The sequence below is a fragment of the Armigeres subalbatus genome, chromosome 2, assembly GCF_024139115.2.
Source record: "Armigeres subalbatus isolate Guangzhou_Male chromosome 2, GZ_Asu_2, whole genome shotgun sequence".
NCBI lineage: Eukaryota > Metazoa > Arthropoda > Insecta > Diptera > Culicidae > Armigeres > Armigeres subalbatus.
Window position 1 is genome coordinate 136,465,042 of NC_085140.1, and position 14,305 is coordinate 136,479,346.

The window sequence follows — 14,305 nt, forward strand, 5'->3', positions numbered from 1 at the left end:
TATATCCAACATCCCAGTGATCTCTCGTGGAAGTGCAGATGACTATCAAAGCGAGTATCACGTCAACAATTTCCTACCTATTCCCTAATTGACCTGCATTCGGACACGGCCGGCGCTGGTATTGCCTATTTTTTGGGTCACCAGTTCTTACACATTGAAGATGATGTTAGTCCCAAACTTCATCTGTTGGTTCTCTGTGTAACTACAGCTGACCTGGCAATAACGGAGTAGCAACCGTGGGCGGTCAATCATGCTCATGCTCATGCTCACAAAATCTAACCCATTTTGCGGTACTTATTCTTATCTGATTTGATTCCTGTTTCTGATGGGAAATCCTGTTTTTTATTGTTTCTTATTGATAATTTCATGGATCGGACAATGGACAATGGACAATAATAGCAAACATACTATATTTTGTACAAAAAACTTAAATAGTGTAGCTATTTTATTGGCTCCTATTCTCAATCAACAAGTTGCATTCAAATGGAAATCCTGTTTTATCATTTCATATTGAAAATTGGCTGGATCGGACTATGGACTCAAAAGTTTTGGCAAAAACATTATTTTTCCATGAAAACGACTTCAAATGGTTTTGAAGATAACTTGACATTCTTGACTATTTTCTACTTAGTAATACCTCATTAAGCAAACATGTACTTATACATCCCCAATAAAACCTCGTTAAAAAATTACTAAAACCTGAAAGCATAGAAATTGTAACTTGCAGGGCTGGTAGCGATAAATGCCGTTTAAAATAGTGACTTAGTGACCAACGATGACGAAAAAAGTGACCAAATAGTGACTTTTGTATGAAGTATTAACTAGTTAGTGAGCTGAGTTGCATTTGCATTGTAATCATGTGATATCATGTTTTTCTTTTGAAATCCTTATCTAGAATGTTCTAGAATGCTATCAGAAATCAAGAAAAGACAAAAATTACAAAAGCACGAGGATTACTACTGCTGGCCGTCCCCATCTTCACCAAAACTAGGAAGAGGATGAAGCTTAGCAAGAGGCATCCGACTTGGCAACACCCTCATAAATATCACAAAGTTGGGTTAGCTTAAGGCTAGCAATATGACCATGGTAAACCTTATTCCGTGACAAACCACGTAATGGAAGTTTATAATTTCAACAACCATTTTGAAGATTTTTCCGTGAAACTGCAGCTTGTGTATGAAAATGGCAGAATGATATATGTATTCAACGTGTGAATATTTGTGTTGGCACGTTGAAAAATTAGCTGTACTTCGATAAAAAAAGCAATAAAATGATCTAATTAATTACTAGACAGAGAATTATTTGGAATCACAAAGCTTATAAATCTTTATCAGCACAAATTGTTTCAAAAAACTTAAAGAATTCAAAATTATTTTGACATTTTTTAAAAACAATTTTTAATAATTATTAATAACATTTTTAATAATAATAAATTTAAATGCATACAGTACCCATTAGTCATTTTTTGAGCTCCTGGTCTCGGACATCTATTCTGGATGGTCCTGTTCACCAACGTTCTAACTAAGCAAACAAGAATGAAGCAGTCAAAATTATTTCTATAATCAACGTTTCATGGAGAAAATGATGGTTGCAGATTTGTTGTAATTGTTGTTCATAAGCTAAACTTACTTAAAAATAAGGTAATAAAATAATGTTAATTTGTTTTTCGAGCGAAACTTCTGAATACAAATTATTTGAACACATAGAAAAACATGAACTTATTTGGATTTATTGAGTAATTTGCACTTCTTTAGACTACTGAGCGAAAATTATTTTCTCAATCACAATTCCTCACCCACCAAAACCTTGCGCATACTTCGATCAACAATCAATTTTCAGGATTTGTTTTGTTTATTTTCACTTGTCACTTTACTCTATTATCGAATCATCAACTTCAATCGAATTATCAGGAACGATGGATTCACTAGGTACATTTGCCACGACCAACAAAGTTTAAGAAAGCTGTATCAAGTAGTACCCGCTTATTGGATGACATTATACTCACATCCTGGACTGAATGGAATAATATTGCTACACGTTGGAATGGAAGCATTTCTGGTGATAAGGAAGGAATAAATTGCAGGAGTCGGAATGCAGTGGTTAGAATATAAGAAGCAGACTTCTTTGGAAACCCTTCTTGGTGAAAACTGATGTGCTGAAACTCTATTCTCGATTGACTTGGAAAGAATTCAGAACGACATTTTTGTTTTTATTTAGAACTAGTAGACCCGACAAACTTCGTTTCGCCTAAAATTGATTTATTCTCTGCTTAATTCTCGAGTTATGCAGATTTTCTTGTTTCATTTGTATGGGAGCCCCCCTTTCCAAAGGAGGGAGGAGTCTTGAACCATCATAAGAACCTTCCCCGGCCCCAAAAACCTATGCATACAAATTTTCACGCCGATCGGTTCAGTAGTTTCGGAGTCTATAAGGTTCAGACAGACAGAAATTCATTTTTATGTATATAGATGGAAGATGGATTAACTGTTTCTGAGGAATATGTAAGGGCCCATTCACAAATTACATAACGCTTTAGGGGGTGGGAGGGTGTCTGTCCGAGCGTTACGGCCCATACAAATTGTAGAACCCTTCCATACAAAACACGTTACGAGGGGGTGGGAGGGGGTTGAAAATGATCTCTTTTAGCGTTATGTAATTTGTGAATGAACCCTAAGGCATTACTCACATACAATAGGTATTACACACAGGTTTTTTTTACACGGTTGGAATTTATTAATTTCTCGGTTAACCCGAACTTTCACAGCTTTTTAAATAGGGTAGAATACGGCATTGGCAGGGTGCGACAGTTGTTGGCACCCTCAACAATATTTGCGTTTTCCAGCAAATATACACTATTTATAAACATTATTTTGATTCAATCACACAATTTCAAGTCTTAGCTTTCATTTGAATAAGTTGTTTGTGTAAAAGTTGCAATATTTGATGAGTTAATCACCGAAACAAATTTGCACCTACGAAATCCTTGCCATTATTGCATCGCCAATGAAAGCAGCGCACGAAAAGCAAACTGTTACTTACTTTTTTGGATCGCCTGTTTCTCCTCTTTATTGCGTATGACACGACAAATTAAGTACGTAAATAACTTTTTACACTTTATCACCACTTGATTATCACCACAAAGAACAAATTTATGCAATATTTGCTCTATGTTTCATTAAATAAAATCGGGACTGTTTGTTTTCTTTGACAGCAGCACACTTTTTGGAATAGAGCGAGAGAATGTGTTTGTGAGCATATCAAACACACGCTAAAAAGATACCACGCACAATTCTATGTGATTTGATTTCAGCAAAAATATTTATTTAAAAAAAAGTTGAAATACAAATGCTTCTATTCAGATTTTTACGCAGACCATGAATTATATCAAAAGTGATAGCAACACCGTAGTGTTTTAACCCTTGTGTGGCTGACAGGACCGTTTCCTTTTGCAACTTCAATACTTTCCAAGCTAATCAAAAAAATCATAACCATTCCCGTTCCTACATAGCGCATTTAAACCATAAATAATTGCCTACTTTTAGGGTATTATCTATTTTTTAACTGTGAAACGTAGTGCAAGAATGGGGTAGCTCCAGCCCTGTCAATTATTCAACATATGAAAGACTCACTAGGTGGAAAATATTGTATACTACTATACTATACTACCAGAACCGACGAGCTTCGTTGCACATAAAATTGATTAATAATTATTATAATTATAATAATATTAATATTAATATTATTATAATATTATAATATTATTAATATTATTATAATGTTTTGGCACTTCCTCAGCAAGCGTGCTGGGAATTTTCACCTACCCCGGGCAATCTGAATGCCAAAGGGGATTAGGCTCTGTGGATCTCATTCGCCGGTTGACTTAAAATCCTATAATAAACGTTTGCACCGGATGTATTAGTTATGGTGGTTCAGGAATCTTCTTACGATGCTGCAAGTTCCAAGAACCACTGTCTTTTGGATGCTATGGAGGTTATGAGATAGTTCCAGCTCTCCTAAGGATCTCAGAAGAGATTTCAGGACGATTCCGGTTGCTGAGATAACAACCGGAATTATACGCACGTCCTCCAGGTGCCACATCTGCTTCAACTCCTCCGCCAAGTCGTGGTACTTCGTTATCTTGTTGGAGAATGTTGTTTGGACATTATGGTCTAGCGGTACAGCAATATCGATGAGGGTTACCCGCTTCATCCTTTTGTCGTAGACCACAATATCGGGCCGATTGGCACGAATGAGGACATCCGTTATGATCTCGCGATCCCAGTACAGCTTCACGAAACTATTTTCCAGAACCGGGACAGGCACATATTTGTAGTAGGCGACAAACTGGTTAACCAAGTTGTGCTTTAAAGCAAGCTGTTGGTGCACAATCTTGGCTACTTCGTTATGACGACCGAGATAGGCTGAATCAGCTAAGGCTGAACACCCGGACACGATATGTTCGATCGTCTCTCCTACTGAATTGCACTTCCTGCAGCGGTCCTCCACGTTTTCGTGCAATATATAGTGCCGATAGTTCTTCGTCGCAATTACCCGGTCCTGGATGGCTACCATGAATCCTTCTGTTTCCGAGAAGAGTTCACCCCGCACCAGCCACGTATTCGACGCCGCTTTGTCGATATATTCCAGTTCCAGTTGATGGGGGTGCGTCCCATGTAACTCCTTCTGCTTCCACGATGCGATCATCTCGTCGACAGATTTGATGTCGCAATTCAGCTGATAGTCCTCCTGCGCCAGATGCAGGGCACTGAATCCGTGGTCAGCTTCACACACAGCGCGATAGATTTCGTGGCGGTTCTGGCTTTCCACGAAGTATCTTCGCAACTGCTGGATCTGGGAAACACATAGTGTTTGTATATCGGTGACGCCTCTTCCTCCTACTGTACGTGGCAGGGTGACTCTCTCAATGGACGATTTTGGATGGCGCATGCGATGCTTAGTGAACGCCACTCGTACTGCTCGTTCTAACGCCTCCAAGTCAGTCTTGGTCCACTTCACCACCCCGAAACTGTATGTCAACAAGGGCACAGCAAACGTGTTTATCGCCTTCACCTTGTTGCCGGCCGACAAGAGGCTCTTCAAAATACCGTTGACACGATGCAAGAACTTTTCCTGCAGCTCTTTCTTGATCGTCGTATGGCGAATTCCTTTCAATTGCAGGAAACCTAGGAACTTGTACGTTTCGCCTTCAACCATGTTTCGAATCTCCTCCTGTTCGTTGACGCGGAAACTGTCGGCATCCACCAGGTGACCCCGGTGTAGATGTATGGATCGACATTTATCAATACCAAACTCCATCCGGATGTCGTTGCTGAATACCGTTACAAGCCGCAGAAATTGGTGCAGCTTCTCCACAGATTCCGCAAACAGCTTCAAGTCGTCCATAAAGAAGGTGTGGGTAATGTTTGTACTCCTTTCCCCACCCTTCAAATGATAGCCATAGTTGTGTTGGTTGAGTGCTCTGCTAAGAGGGTTCATGGCAAGGCAAAACCATAGAGGACTAAAGGTATCGCCTTGGAATATGCCCTCCTGATGCTGAGAGTCCTGGACCGTAACACCTTTTCTCCGTCGGTAATGTGTAGGGATGTGCTCCACATCCCCATAGCGTGCTGCATTAGCCTGATGACGTTACCGTCTATCTTATACAACTGCAGTACCTTAAGAAGGTACGAGTGAGGTACTGAGTCGTATGCCTTTTATAGTCGATATACGCCATGCTCAGGTTTCTTTGCTTGTGGGTGGCCTGCCCAACAACGACTGCATCAATGATGACCTGATCCTTGCAGCCTCGTGTGTTACGTCGACAACCTTTTTGTTCCTCGGTCATCAGGTTGTTGACGTCGCAATGGTTCTGCACCCTCCTCGCTATTACCGATGACAGCACTTTGTACAGACTCGAAAGGCACGTTATTGGTCTGTACTTGGTTGGATTCAAAGTGTTCCGATCCTTCGGCAGAAGATAAGTGACACCCCTAGTGATGAATTCCGGTAGCTGCCCAGGGTTATCTAGTACCGTGTTGAAGCATTCCGCCATCCGCCCGTGGACTGTTGTGAGTTTTTTATACCAGAAATTATGCACAAAATCGGGTCCTGGTGCAGCCCAATTCCTGGTATACCGAGTAGCCTCACGTATGTCTTGGGCGGTCACGTTGATAGCGGTCATGTCTCCAATTCCACCACAATATTGCTCTTCTTCTGCCATCCACACCCCATCGCCGTTGTGTATGACGGGGTTCTCCCATAGATTGGACCAAAACTGCGTGACTTCTCCAATCTCCGGAAGGCCCTCGCCAAAGTCGGCTTTGTCGTTTCGGATGTGGTTGTAGAACTCCCTTTCGTTGATGTTGAACATTCGATTTTGCTCCTTCCTCTTCGAACATTCTCCATAACGTCGCAGTCGTTTAGCAAGAGCACTCAACCGCTGTACATGGGTGTCGAGGATCTCAGTTATGTTCGCCTCGGTGAGATCACGGAGTTCTGTGGGTTTCACAATTTCAGCAACATTCCGAACTAGCCTGGTTGATCGATTCCCCTGCTTGTACTGTGTTAATCGACCAATCTTTGACCGCAGTGTGGCGATGCGGGTCTCCAGACGTCGCATCCACGCGGGTTTTCGTGCTTTGGGGCGTGCGCGTCCATCACTCTCACCTTGTGGGCGCGTTCGCAATCCCAACGTTCTTACAACAGCCACTGCAGCCGAATACACGATAAATTGCAGCTCCTCAAGGTTCTCCACGGTTTCCAAGTACTGTGGCAAAATATCCTGGTTAAGGATGCTTACTGTACTCGTCAACCGATAGGAGTACTGCAACTTGGGTATCCGGTGTCAGGACATGGGGTCTGTCCCACGGAACTGTGTAACTGCTGTGCCCATATGATTAGCTAGTTCGTCCTTCAATTGCTGTCGTTGCAATTCCACTGTTGGTCCTGGAGCGGCGGGTGCAATCGAATCGCGACGGTTACTTGCGATTGATGCATCCAACCCAACAGAACTCCTTCTCGACGTATCGCTCGATCTTGCCTCCTCCTCCTCTCCTAATTCCCTCTGCACTTCCCGCTTGATGTACTCTACGTCTTCTGGAGTCAGCATATTATGTGACATAATAGCTCTCTGGCGTGTGTACAACATCTCCAGCATCGCCGGTCTGCCGGACATATCCGTCTCCATCCTGGTGCAAACGTAGTAGCAACGGATCACGTACTGATTCATCTCCCTTGTCCACATGATCCGCTGCCGTCGGCGGCCTGCTAACGTGAGTGATTGACGTCGATCAACCACAGCAACATCAGCAGGTGCAGCATTGCCTTGGTGATTTCTTCTGCTGCCGTTTCTGTTTTGCCTTGTCGGGCTGATGACTAGAGGGTCGCTGTTGCACCTCTCCTTCCTCTAGCCGCTGGCCGCTCGCTCTGTCCCCGTTCCAGGACCAGCTCCAGTAGGGCTCCTCCTCGGGCAATCGCATGGATGGTATTGTTCTTGAGCGTAACTCCATATTTGGGTGTGCTTTCATTCCCGGAAGCTACGGGTTCTGTAAAGTTATTTAATTCTTTACAGTGCTAAATAGCTAGGTTCAAGCGCCAGTGCTCGCCCGAGGGTGGTTTTTCATTGGTGCTTAGGAATTGGGCCTTCAGCTCCCACCTACTCGAAATGGTGGTTTTTCATGGACGCCCAGGGTATTTCACCTGAGCTCCCACCTATATTATATATATATATTATATTATAATTATTATTAGAATAATTATTATATTATAATTATTATTATAATTATTATTATTATATATTTTTTATATTATTTAAAAGACGGTTAAGTATTCGAAATTTGCAAATTTGGATTCCATTTTTTAGATAAATTTTCGAGTTAAGCAGAAATTTGTACTTCATTTGTATGGGAGTCCCCCTTCCAGATGAGGAGGGATCTAATACCATCATAAGAATCTTCATCGTTCCCAAAAACCTCTACATACAAATGTTCATGCCGTTTCCTAGTCTATAAGAGCAGACAGACAAAAATTCATTCTTATGTGTAAAGATTTGGTTTTACCAAGTTTACGTCGAGCGGTCCTGTCTTGTACACAACCACCATGAATTTTTAATTCAACAGACATATCATGTAAGGACCGCAAAGAGCAAGTTGTATATTTGAAACTGGTTGATAGACTTTTGCTTACGCGTGTAGACTCTAAGGCGTTACAAAAGACAAAAGATGTAAATCTTGATAGCGGACAAAAAGCATATCAGTTCCCTTCTCCAAAATGGCCAACATTATTCAAATAGGTTGAAAATGATAAAAGTTATGAAAATGTATATAATGTAATAATAATATATGTATATAAATGTAATAATATCTGGGTACACAAGTACCCTCTGTCATCTGCGTCTGTTTTTGTTAGCCGCATAAGGGCTAAATTTGTTTTACAATGTGTTTAAATGCTTTTGCCTATCTGTCTACATGACATAAATTTGATGTCAAGGCTAAAAAATCATGTTTTATTTTAAGCCAGTTTTGATAAACAATAAAGTTTGTTTCAAAATTGAGTGAAGCGAGATGAGCGTTCGGCCGATTAATATGAATGAATTTTACTACTTGAGGATATAAACAATCAGCATTTGGCACCAATACATTACCAGTTTTCTACTTCCATATCTAGTTGCTAAAGGGAGCAAACTCATTGCTGATAATAGAAATTGCTATGCCAATAGAAGAAACGTTGACCTGTTACTTTATATTAAATTTACTGAGTTTGTGGTAAAAGCTGCTATATTTAGTGAACACCAATCATCAAAGAAAGAGCATACAAATGTATACCAGTTAAACCGTTCATGAGTTTTAGTGTAATTATCCATTATTTTTATCATTCAATTTGGCGAATGTCTTAGACTGCCAAGAATAGGTATTTTCCCCTACAATCTGAATTTTCTTTGATTTTTTCGTGAGGTTAACTCATTGTTTCATTGACGCTGAAGCAGGCTTGTAAAATGTCATCTGCATGTCATTTGACTAATTTGTTCATAACTTTTTTCAGAAGCCTAATTTACTTAATATTTTTGGATGTACTCATAACGCTTGAGTAGGGCTATATTTTTGTCCAAGGGTACATTGTTCTAAATATAATATCTGAGGCTGGAGAGTGAAAACTTTCCAAAATGTCACGTGTCATTTGACATAATGTCATTTGAATGACATTTTGCCTCCCACGCCCCAGATTACATATTTACAGCAATGTCTTATTAGACAATGTTGTAGGCACATTAAAGGGCTATAAGTTCGACATACCTCAGGAGCCGATAGCTAACTTCTGAACAAGTTCTGGAAAAATTATATAAACGAATGCAAATGACATTTTACAACACTGCGCTGAAGGTCTTAAACGACTAAAACCAAACCGTGTAAAAAAAAACCTGGGTGTATTAGGGTTTTCATTGATGTCATCTGCAAAACTTGTGTGGTATGGTATAGAAACAAAATCTACTTGTCACAAATTTGCTTTGAAAAGCTAGTACTTTCGTTGGAATGGAGCCTCCGTTGAACATTGGAATATAGGTGCTGTCGAGTATCATCTCTCTACTGGCCATGTTCCCAGTTCAAATTCAAATAAATAGTTATACAGTTAGGCTAGGTATGCCGAAGGTATGGATATTCGTTATATCGTAATTTCAGTATTTTCGAAATTGTTTTTTTTCTTCTGATCTACATGCCAGATCACTATGATTGAGGAAAAGTGAGCTGTCAGCAACGATTTTCTCAATAGTCTAAAAATTTGTGGCATACACAATATATCCAGAGAGAAATAATTCAGAATTGACAGAGAATTGAATTGAAAAGTTGTTCAAGTTTCATAAAATGTAATCAATGGTGTTCCATCCATTCTGAAGATATTTTTTTCAGACATTTCAGCAGAAGTTGAATTTCTGTGGAAATTTCTAGGATTTTTTAAAAGAAATTGTACGGAAAATAGGGGGAAAGACGGCTTTGGCAGGTTTTGTCCTGTTATTGGCAGGGGGGTTTTGTCGACCAAATTTTATGAAATTTGGCCACAATATTCTTTGATATGCAAAGAATGTTTAGGCCAAATCAGGTCATAGGCCTAGTCAGTCATAAAAAACTCCCCTGCCAATAATAGAACAAAACCTGCCAAAGCCATCAATCCCCCTACTTCAATTCTTGTCCAATCTTTCTCCAGGAGTTCGGACGGAAATTCCACCAGAAATCCGATATCAGCACAAAAATTTCCGGAAATTTTTTCATACCATAAATTCAATGCGGATTATATTGCTGATATTCCTGCTGTCTTTCAGGAAATCGCAACGTTAATAAAAACTTCTCCGGCAATCCATGAAAAAAAAATCTTCCTCAAATACAAGCGCATTTTTTTATGAATTTCGGTGAAAATCGCTTTGAGAATTCCTGTAGCTATTGTTTATTGAATTCGAATTCCTAAGAAAAACCTTCGAAAAATTATTCCCAAATTCAAGACGGAGCTTTACGCAAAGATTTAAGCAGTCATCGCTACAAAAATTACAGTGTAAGTTCCTCCAAGAGAAAAAAATATATTATTTTTGGAGCAAAGTTCAGCAGACTGAAAAAGAGTCTCATCGAAATGTTGAAAAAAAAATTCAACGGGAATTACTTTCAGAATAATCAGAATCTATTTCTGTACAAGAAACAAGGAACATATTTGTTTTTCAAATTTTTGTACAGACCCTGTTTCTTTCTAGATAAATGCTATGAAAACCTCACCCGGTTCTTTTTTTTACACGGGTGGGTTTTAGTTGATTACGACTGTTTAAGAGTACAACGAACCCTACTTACTACAGCCCTGTCATCGTAAACGTTGATGTGATTTGAAGCCAACAAATTCCCACGCCACCGACGATGTGCACCGCTCCTTATTCCACGTAGATCGCCGCACAGCAATGTATCGGCTGTCCAACAGTACCTAGGCAGAAGCCTAACGATTGCCGAGTAGTAGCTTCTCTGAGCACGATCATCATTACCACCGTCATGACCATCATCATTGCCACCCGACGTGAGGAGTGATAAGGATGACCAGCATGCTTGATAAGAGCGGCGAGAATATCACCCGCTCTTTAACCCTATGGAAATATCATCGCATCAACGGTGGACAGGCTGACCGGTAGCAGCTTACGAGCAGCAGCAGTAGTTCACATCATCCAGTTCACCACGAAGAACGCACGGGCAGAAGTCTCACGATCGTTTATTTTATTAGATTTAGACTCCACTAGTGATAAGACCAATAAAGTTTGTGCATGTGACTGTTTCGTTTTATAGTTAAAAATAAAGTGTAGTTAATTTATTTAATCGACGCGAGTGTTATTCTAATTACTGGATAGAATACCAGAAGCATCTGGAAGGCTGAAGGGACCTAGGATTGAAGAAGACCGAGTGCATGCAACAAACTATCCCGTTGGTCTGGTTTCCAAGCATCATCGTCAATGTTGGGGTGGAAGATTTATTGCAATCCACTGTTGAGCTATCAAAATTAAGGTATTTGGACCTCCTCCCAACATTCTGGTCCTTCGAACCGGATGAGGACCACCAGGAATTGGAACTACGGATGCTCCTAACGCTGGATTAAGGCAAGGACCGGCCATTAGAAACCCATCAACTTTTGATAGTTGGCGCCATCACACCGTAGAACAATCGTTTCCATTGAACGTTTGGATTACACAGGAGTCAAGAGCGCCATCACACCGGGTAACAATCAGAGGCTTTGTTCCATTGAAGGAATCCGCACGCTTTAGGATTTAGCGTTTTCTCGATCGCCATCGCGGATGACCATCATCGGCTTGGCATGGACTTAAGCCAAACGCAGTTTCATGCAGGTTAGTGAACTCTTGCTACTGTTATATGTCCAGCTAAGCTAGGTCATTGCATCCTACTTACACCTGGTTTTTTCTCTCCGTGATTTCGTGGTTCTGGATCTGGTCGCAACGGTGCGACCGACGACGATACTGTGGCAACTAGTGGATTATTTCGGATTAGTCATCTGGTACCTATCGGAGAGGGTAATAGGTGAAGAAATCGCGGGCCCCTGGGACATCGAGCAATCCAGTGAAATCGAATGTTATCGTCAAGCTAGTGGAAGAATTCGTCGCCCGGCGTCGTAGCTAGTGGGCCTCATCGTCCATGCCATCGAACGGCAACCAAGGATAGGATTAGACTTTATTCGGTGGATACAGTGGAACGTTTCCAGCGCAGAGAGGGAGCCCATTGTTATTTTTGCCAAGGTAAATTTAGATTAGTGTACTGCCGAAGCAAGGCAAATGATAATACACCATTTTAATTTGGATGAAACCCTCTTCGTTTTACCTCTCTGACCGCTGAGCCCTGCTTGCCCTTTGGGCTCCTCCATCTTTGAGAATAATTGCAATCGATTTGGATTTGAGCGATTTTGAATTTCGGTGGACATTTTGCGAATTTGGTGCAGTAATTGTTCCCTGTGGTGAGTTGCCGCAGTATATGCCTGGCCGAAGCCATCTCTTTTGGATACTACACCAATATCTCTCCTCTTCATACATATCTGATTCTGTTCGAGTTATGACGATTTGATGTGACATTTATGTGGAACTGAGCGCAAGGCTGTTTGTATGACTGATTGATTGCTGAATTTTCGTAACTTGGAGCATCATTTCCTGTTTTGTCGGGTAAATTTAAGCAGTATATGCCTTGCGAAGCTAGGCTTGCACTCTGCCTACTACACAATCAAATTTCCTCTTCAATATTCCTCGTTATTTCGGAGAGTTCCTGAGTTGCCATTTTCGGAGCCGAAAGTGTGACGTCATCTGGTTGCGGTTGTAGATTTTGGATTGGAGCAACATTACTCGTTTCTCCGGGTAATTTAACATAGTATATGCCTGGCGAAGCTAGGCCTTTCGCAGTATACTACACCGTACCTCTCTCTTCCTAATTATCACCATTGTGACGACGGCAACATGGCACCACCTGCTGGAGCATCAAGTTCCAAGGCACCATCGATGAGGGCATTGACTGCGAGGCTGAAGGCAGCTCAACTGTCCTTTAACGACATTCAGCGGTTCACCGAGGCATTTTCTGATGCCAATACTGCTACCGATGTGGAAGTACGTATTGCAAAACTGGACGAGTTGTGGGAGAGCTACAGTGCCACCATGGTAGATATCTTCGCTCATGAAGAATACAACGAGGAAAAGACGTCGCTCGAGAAGGAACGTGCGGAATTCAGCGATCGATATTATGAGATCAAGTCCTTCCTAATGGACAAGATCAAATCGTTCCAGAAACCCCAGGTTCTGGAACAGCCCAATCGAGGTGGAGATGGGGCTTCAACAATTGTCGATCACGTACGTTTGCCGCAGATCCAGTTGCAGACGTTCAACGGGGACATCGATGAGTGGCTGAGTTTCCGCGACCTATTCACGTCGCTCATCCACTGGAAGGTGGATCTACCGGAAGTGGAAAAACTTCATTATTTGAAGGGCTGTCTTCAAGGAGAACCCAAGGCTCTTATTGATCCACTTCCCATCACAAAAGCCAATTATCAAGTGGCGTGGGATTTGCTGTTAAAGCGCTATAATAACAGCAAGCAGCTAAGGAAGCGGCAGATACAAGCTCTCTTTAAGCTGCCCACACTCTCGAAGGAATCAGGTGTAGACCTTCACACCCTGGTTGAAGGCTTCGAACGAATCGTGCACACACTCGACCAGGTCGTCCAGCCGGACGAGTACAAGGATCTTCTCTTTGTGAACATCCTCACATCACGATTGGATCCAGTAACGCGTAGGGGGTGGGAAGAGGTCTCATCGGCGAAGCCGCAGGACACCTTGGAGGATTTATTCGAGTTTCTGCGGCGTCGAATCCAGGTTTTGGACAGCCTTCCGGCAAAATCTACCGACACTAGGGGTGCCGGTCAAATACAGCAGTACTCGAAGGTGAAGCAATTAACGGTGAAGGCCAGCTATAGCTCTACCCAGGCGTCAAGGGGACGCGTTGTCTGTTCATCAGATCACTTTCTGTACCAGTGCGACGAGTTTCATCGAATGACGGTTCGGACAGGGATAGGCTACTGAAAACTCATGGACTTTGTCGGAACTGCTTTAGGGCGGGGCATCATGCCAAAGAATGCCAATCAAAATACTCCTGTAAGAACTGCAAGGGTCGGCACCATACCCTAGTATGTTTTAAGCAGGGAAAGGAGAAAGAACCCATGGTGGTGGCAGTTGCTGGGGGCAACCAGCCACCGGTATCCAAGAATCAAGGGGCTTCATCCAACACCCAAGTGGCTAACTTGG

General features: G+C 41.7%; 2 protein-coding genes across 2 annotated transcripts in view; one reads left to right on the forward strand and one right to left on the reverse strand.

The window, feature by feature from the left end:
* The window catches only part of LOC134210897 (semaphorin-2A), a 367,095-nt gene that overhangs the window by 339,889 nt on the left and 12,901 nt on the right, over positions 1 to 14,305 (reverse strand). The window lies entirely within an intron of this gene.
* On the forward strand, positions 12,971 to 14,083 carry LOC134209260 (uncharacterized). Its single transcript, XM_062685241.1, has one exon. The coding sequence runs from the start codon at positions 12,971 to 12,973 to the stop codon at positions 14,081 to 14,083; it is 1,113 nt and encodes a 370-aa protein (XP_062541225.1).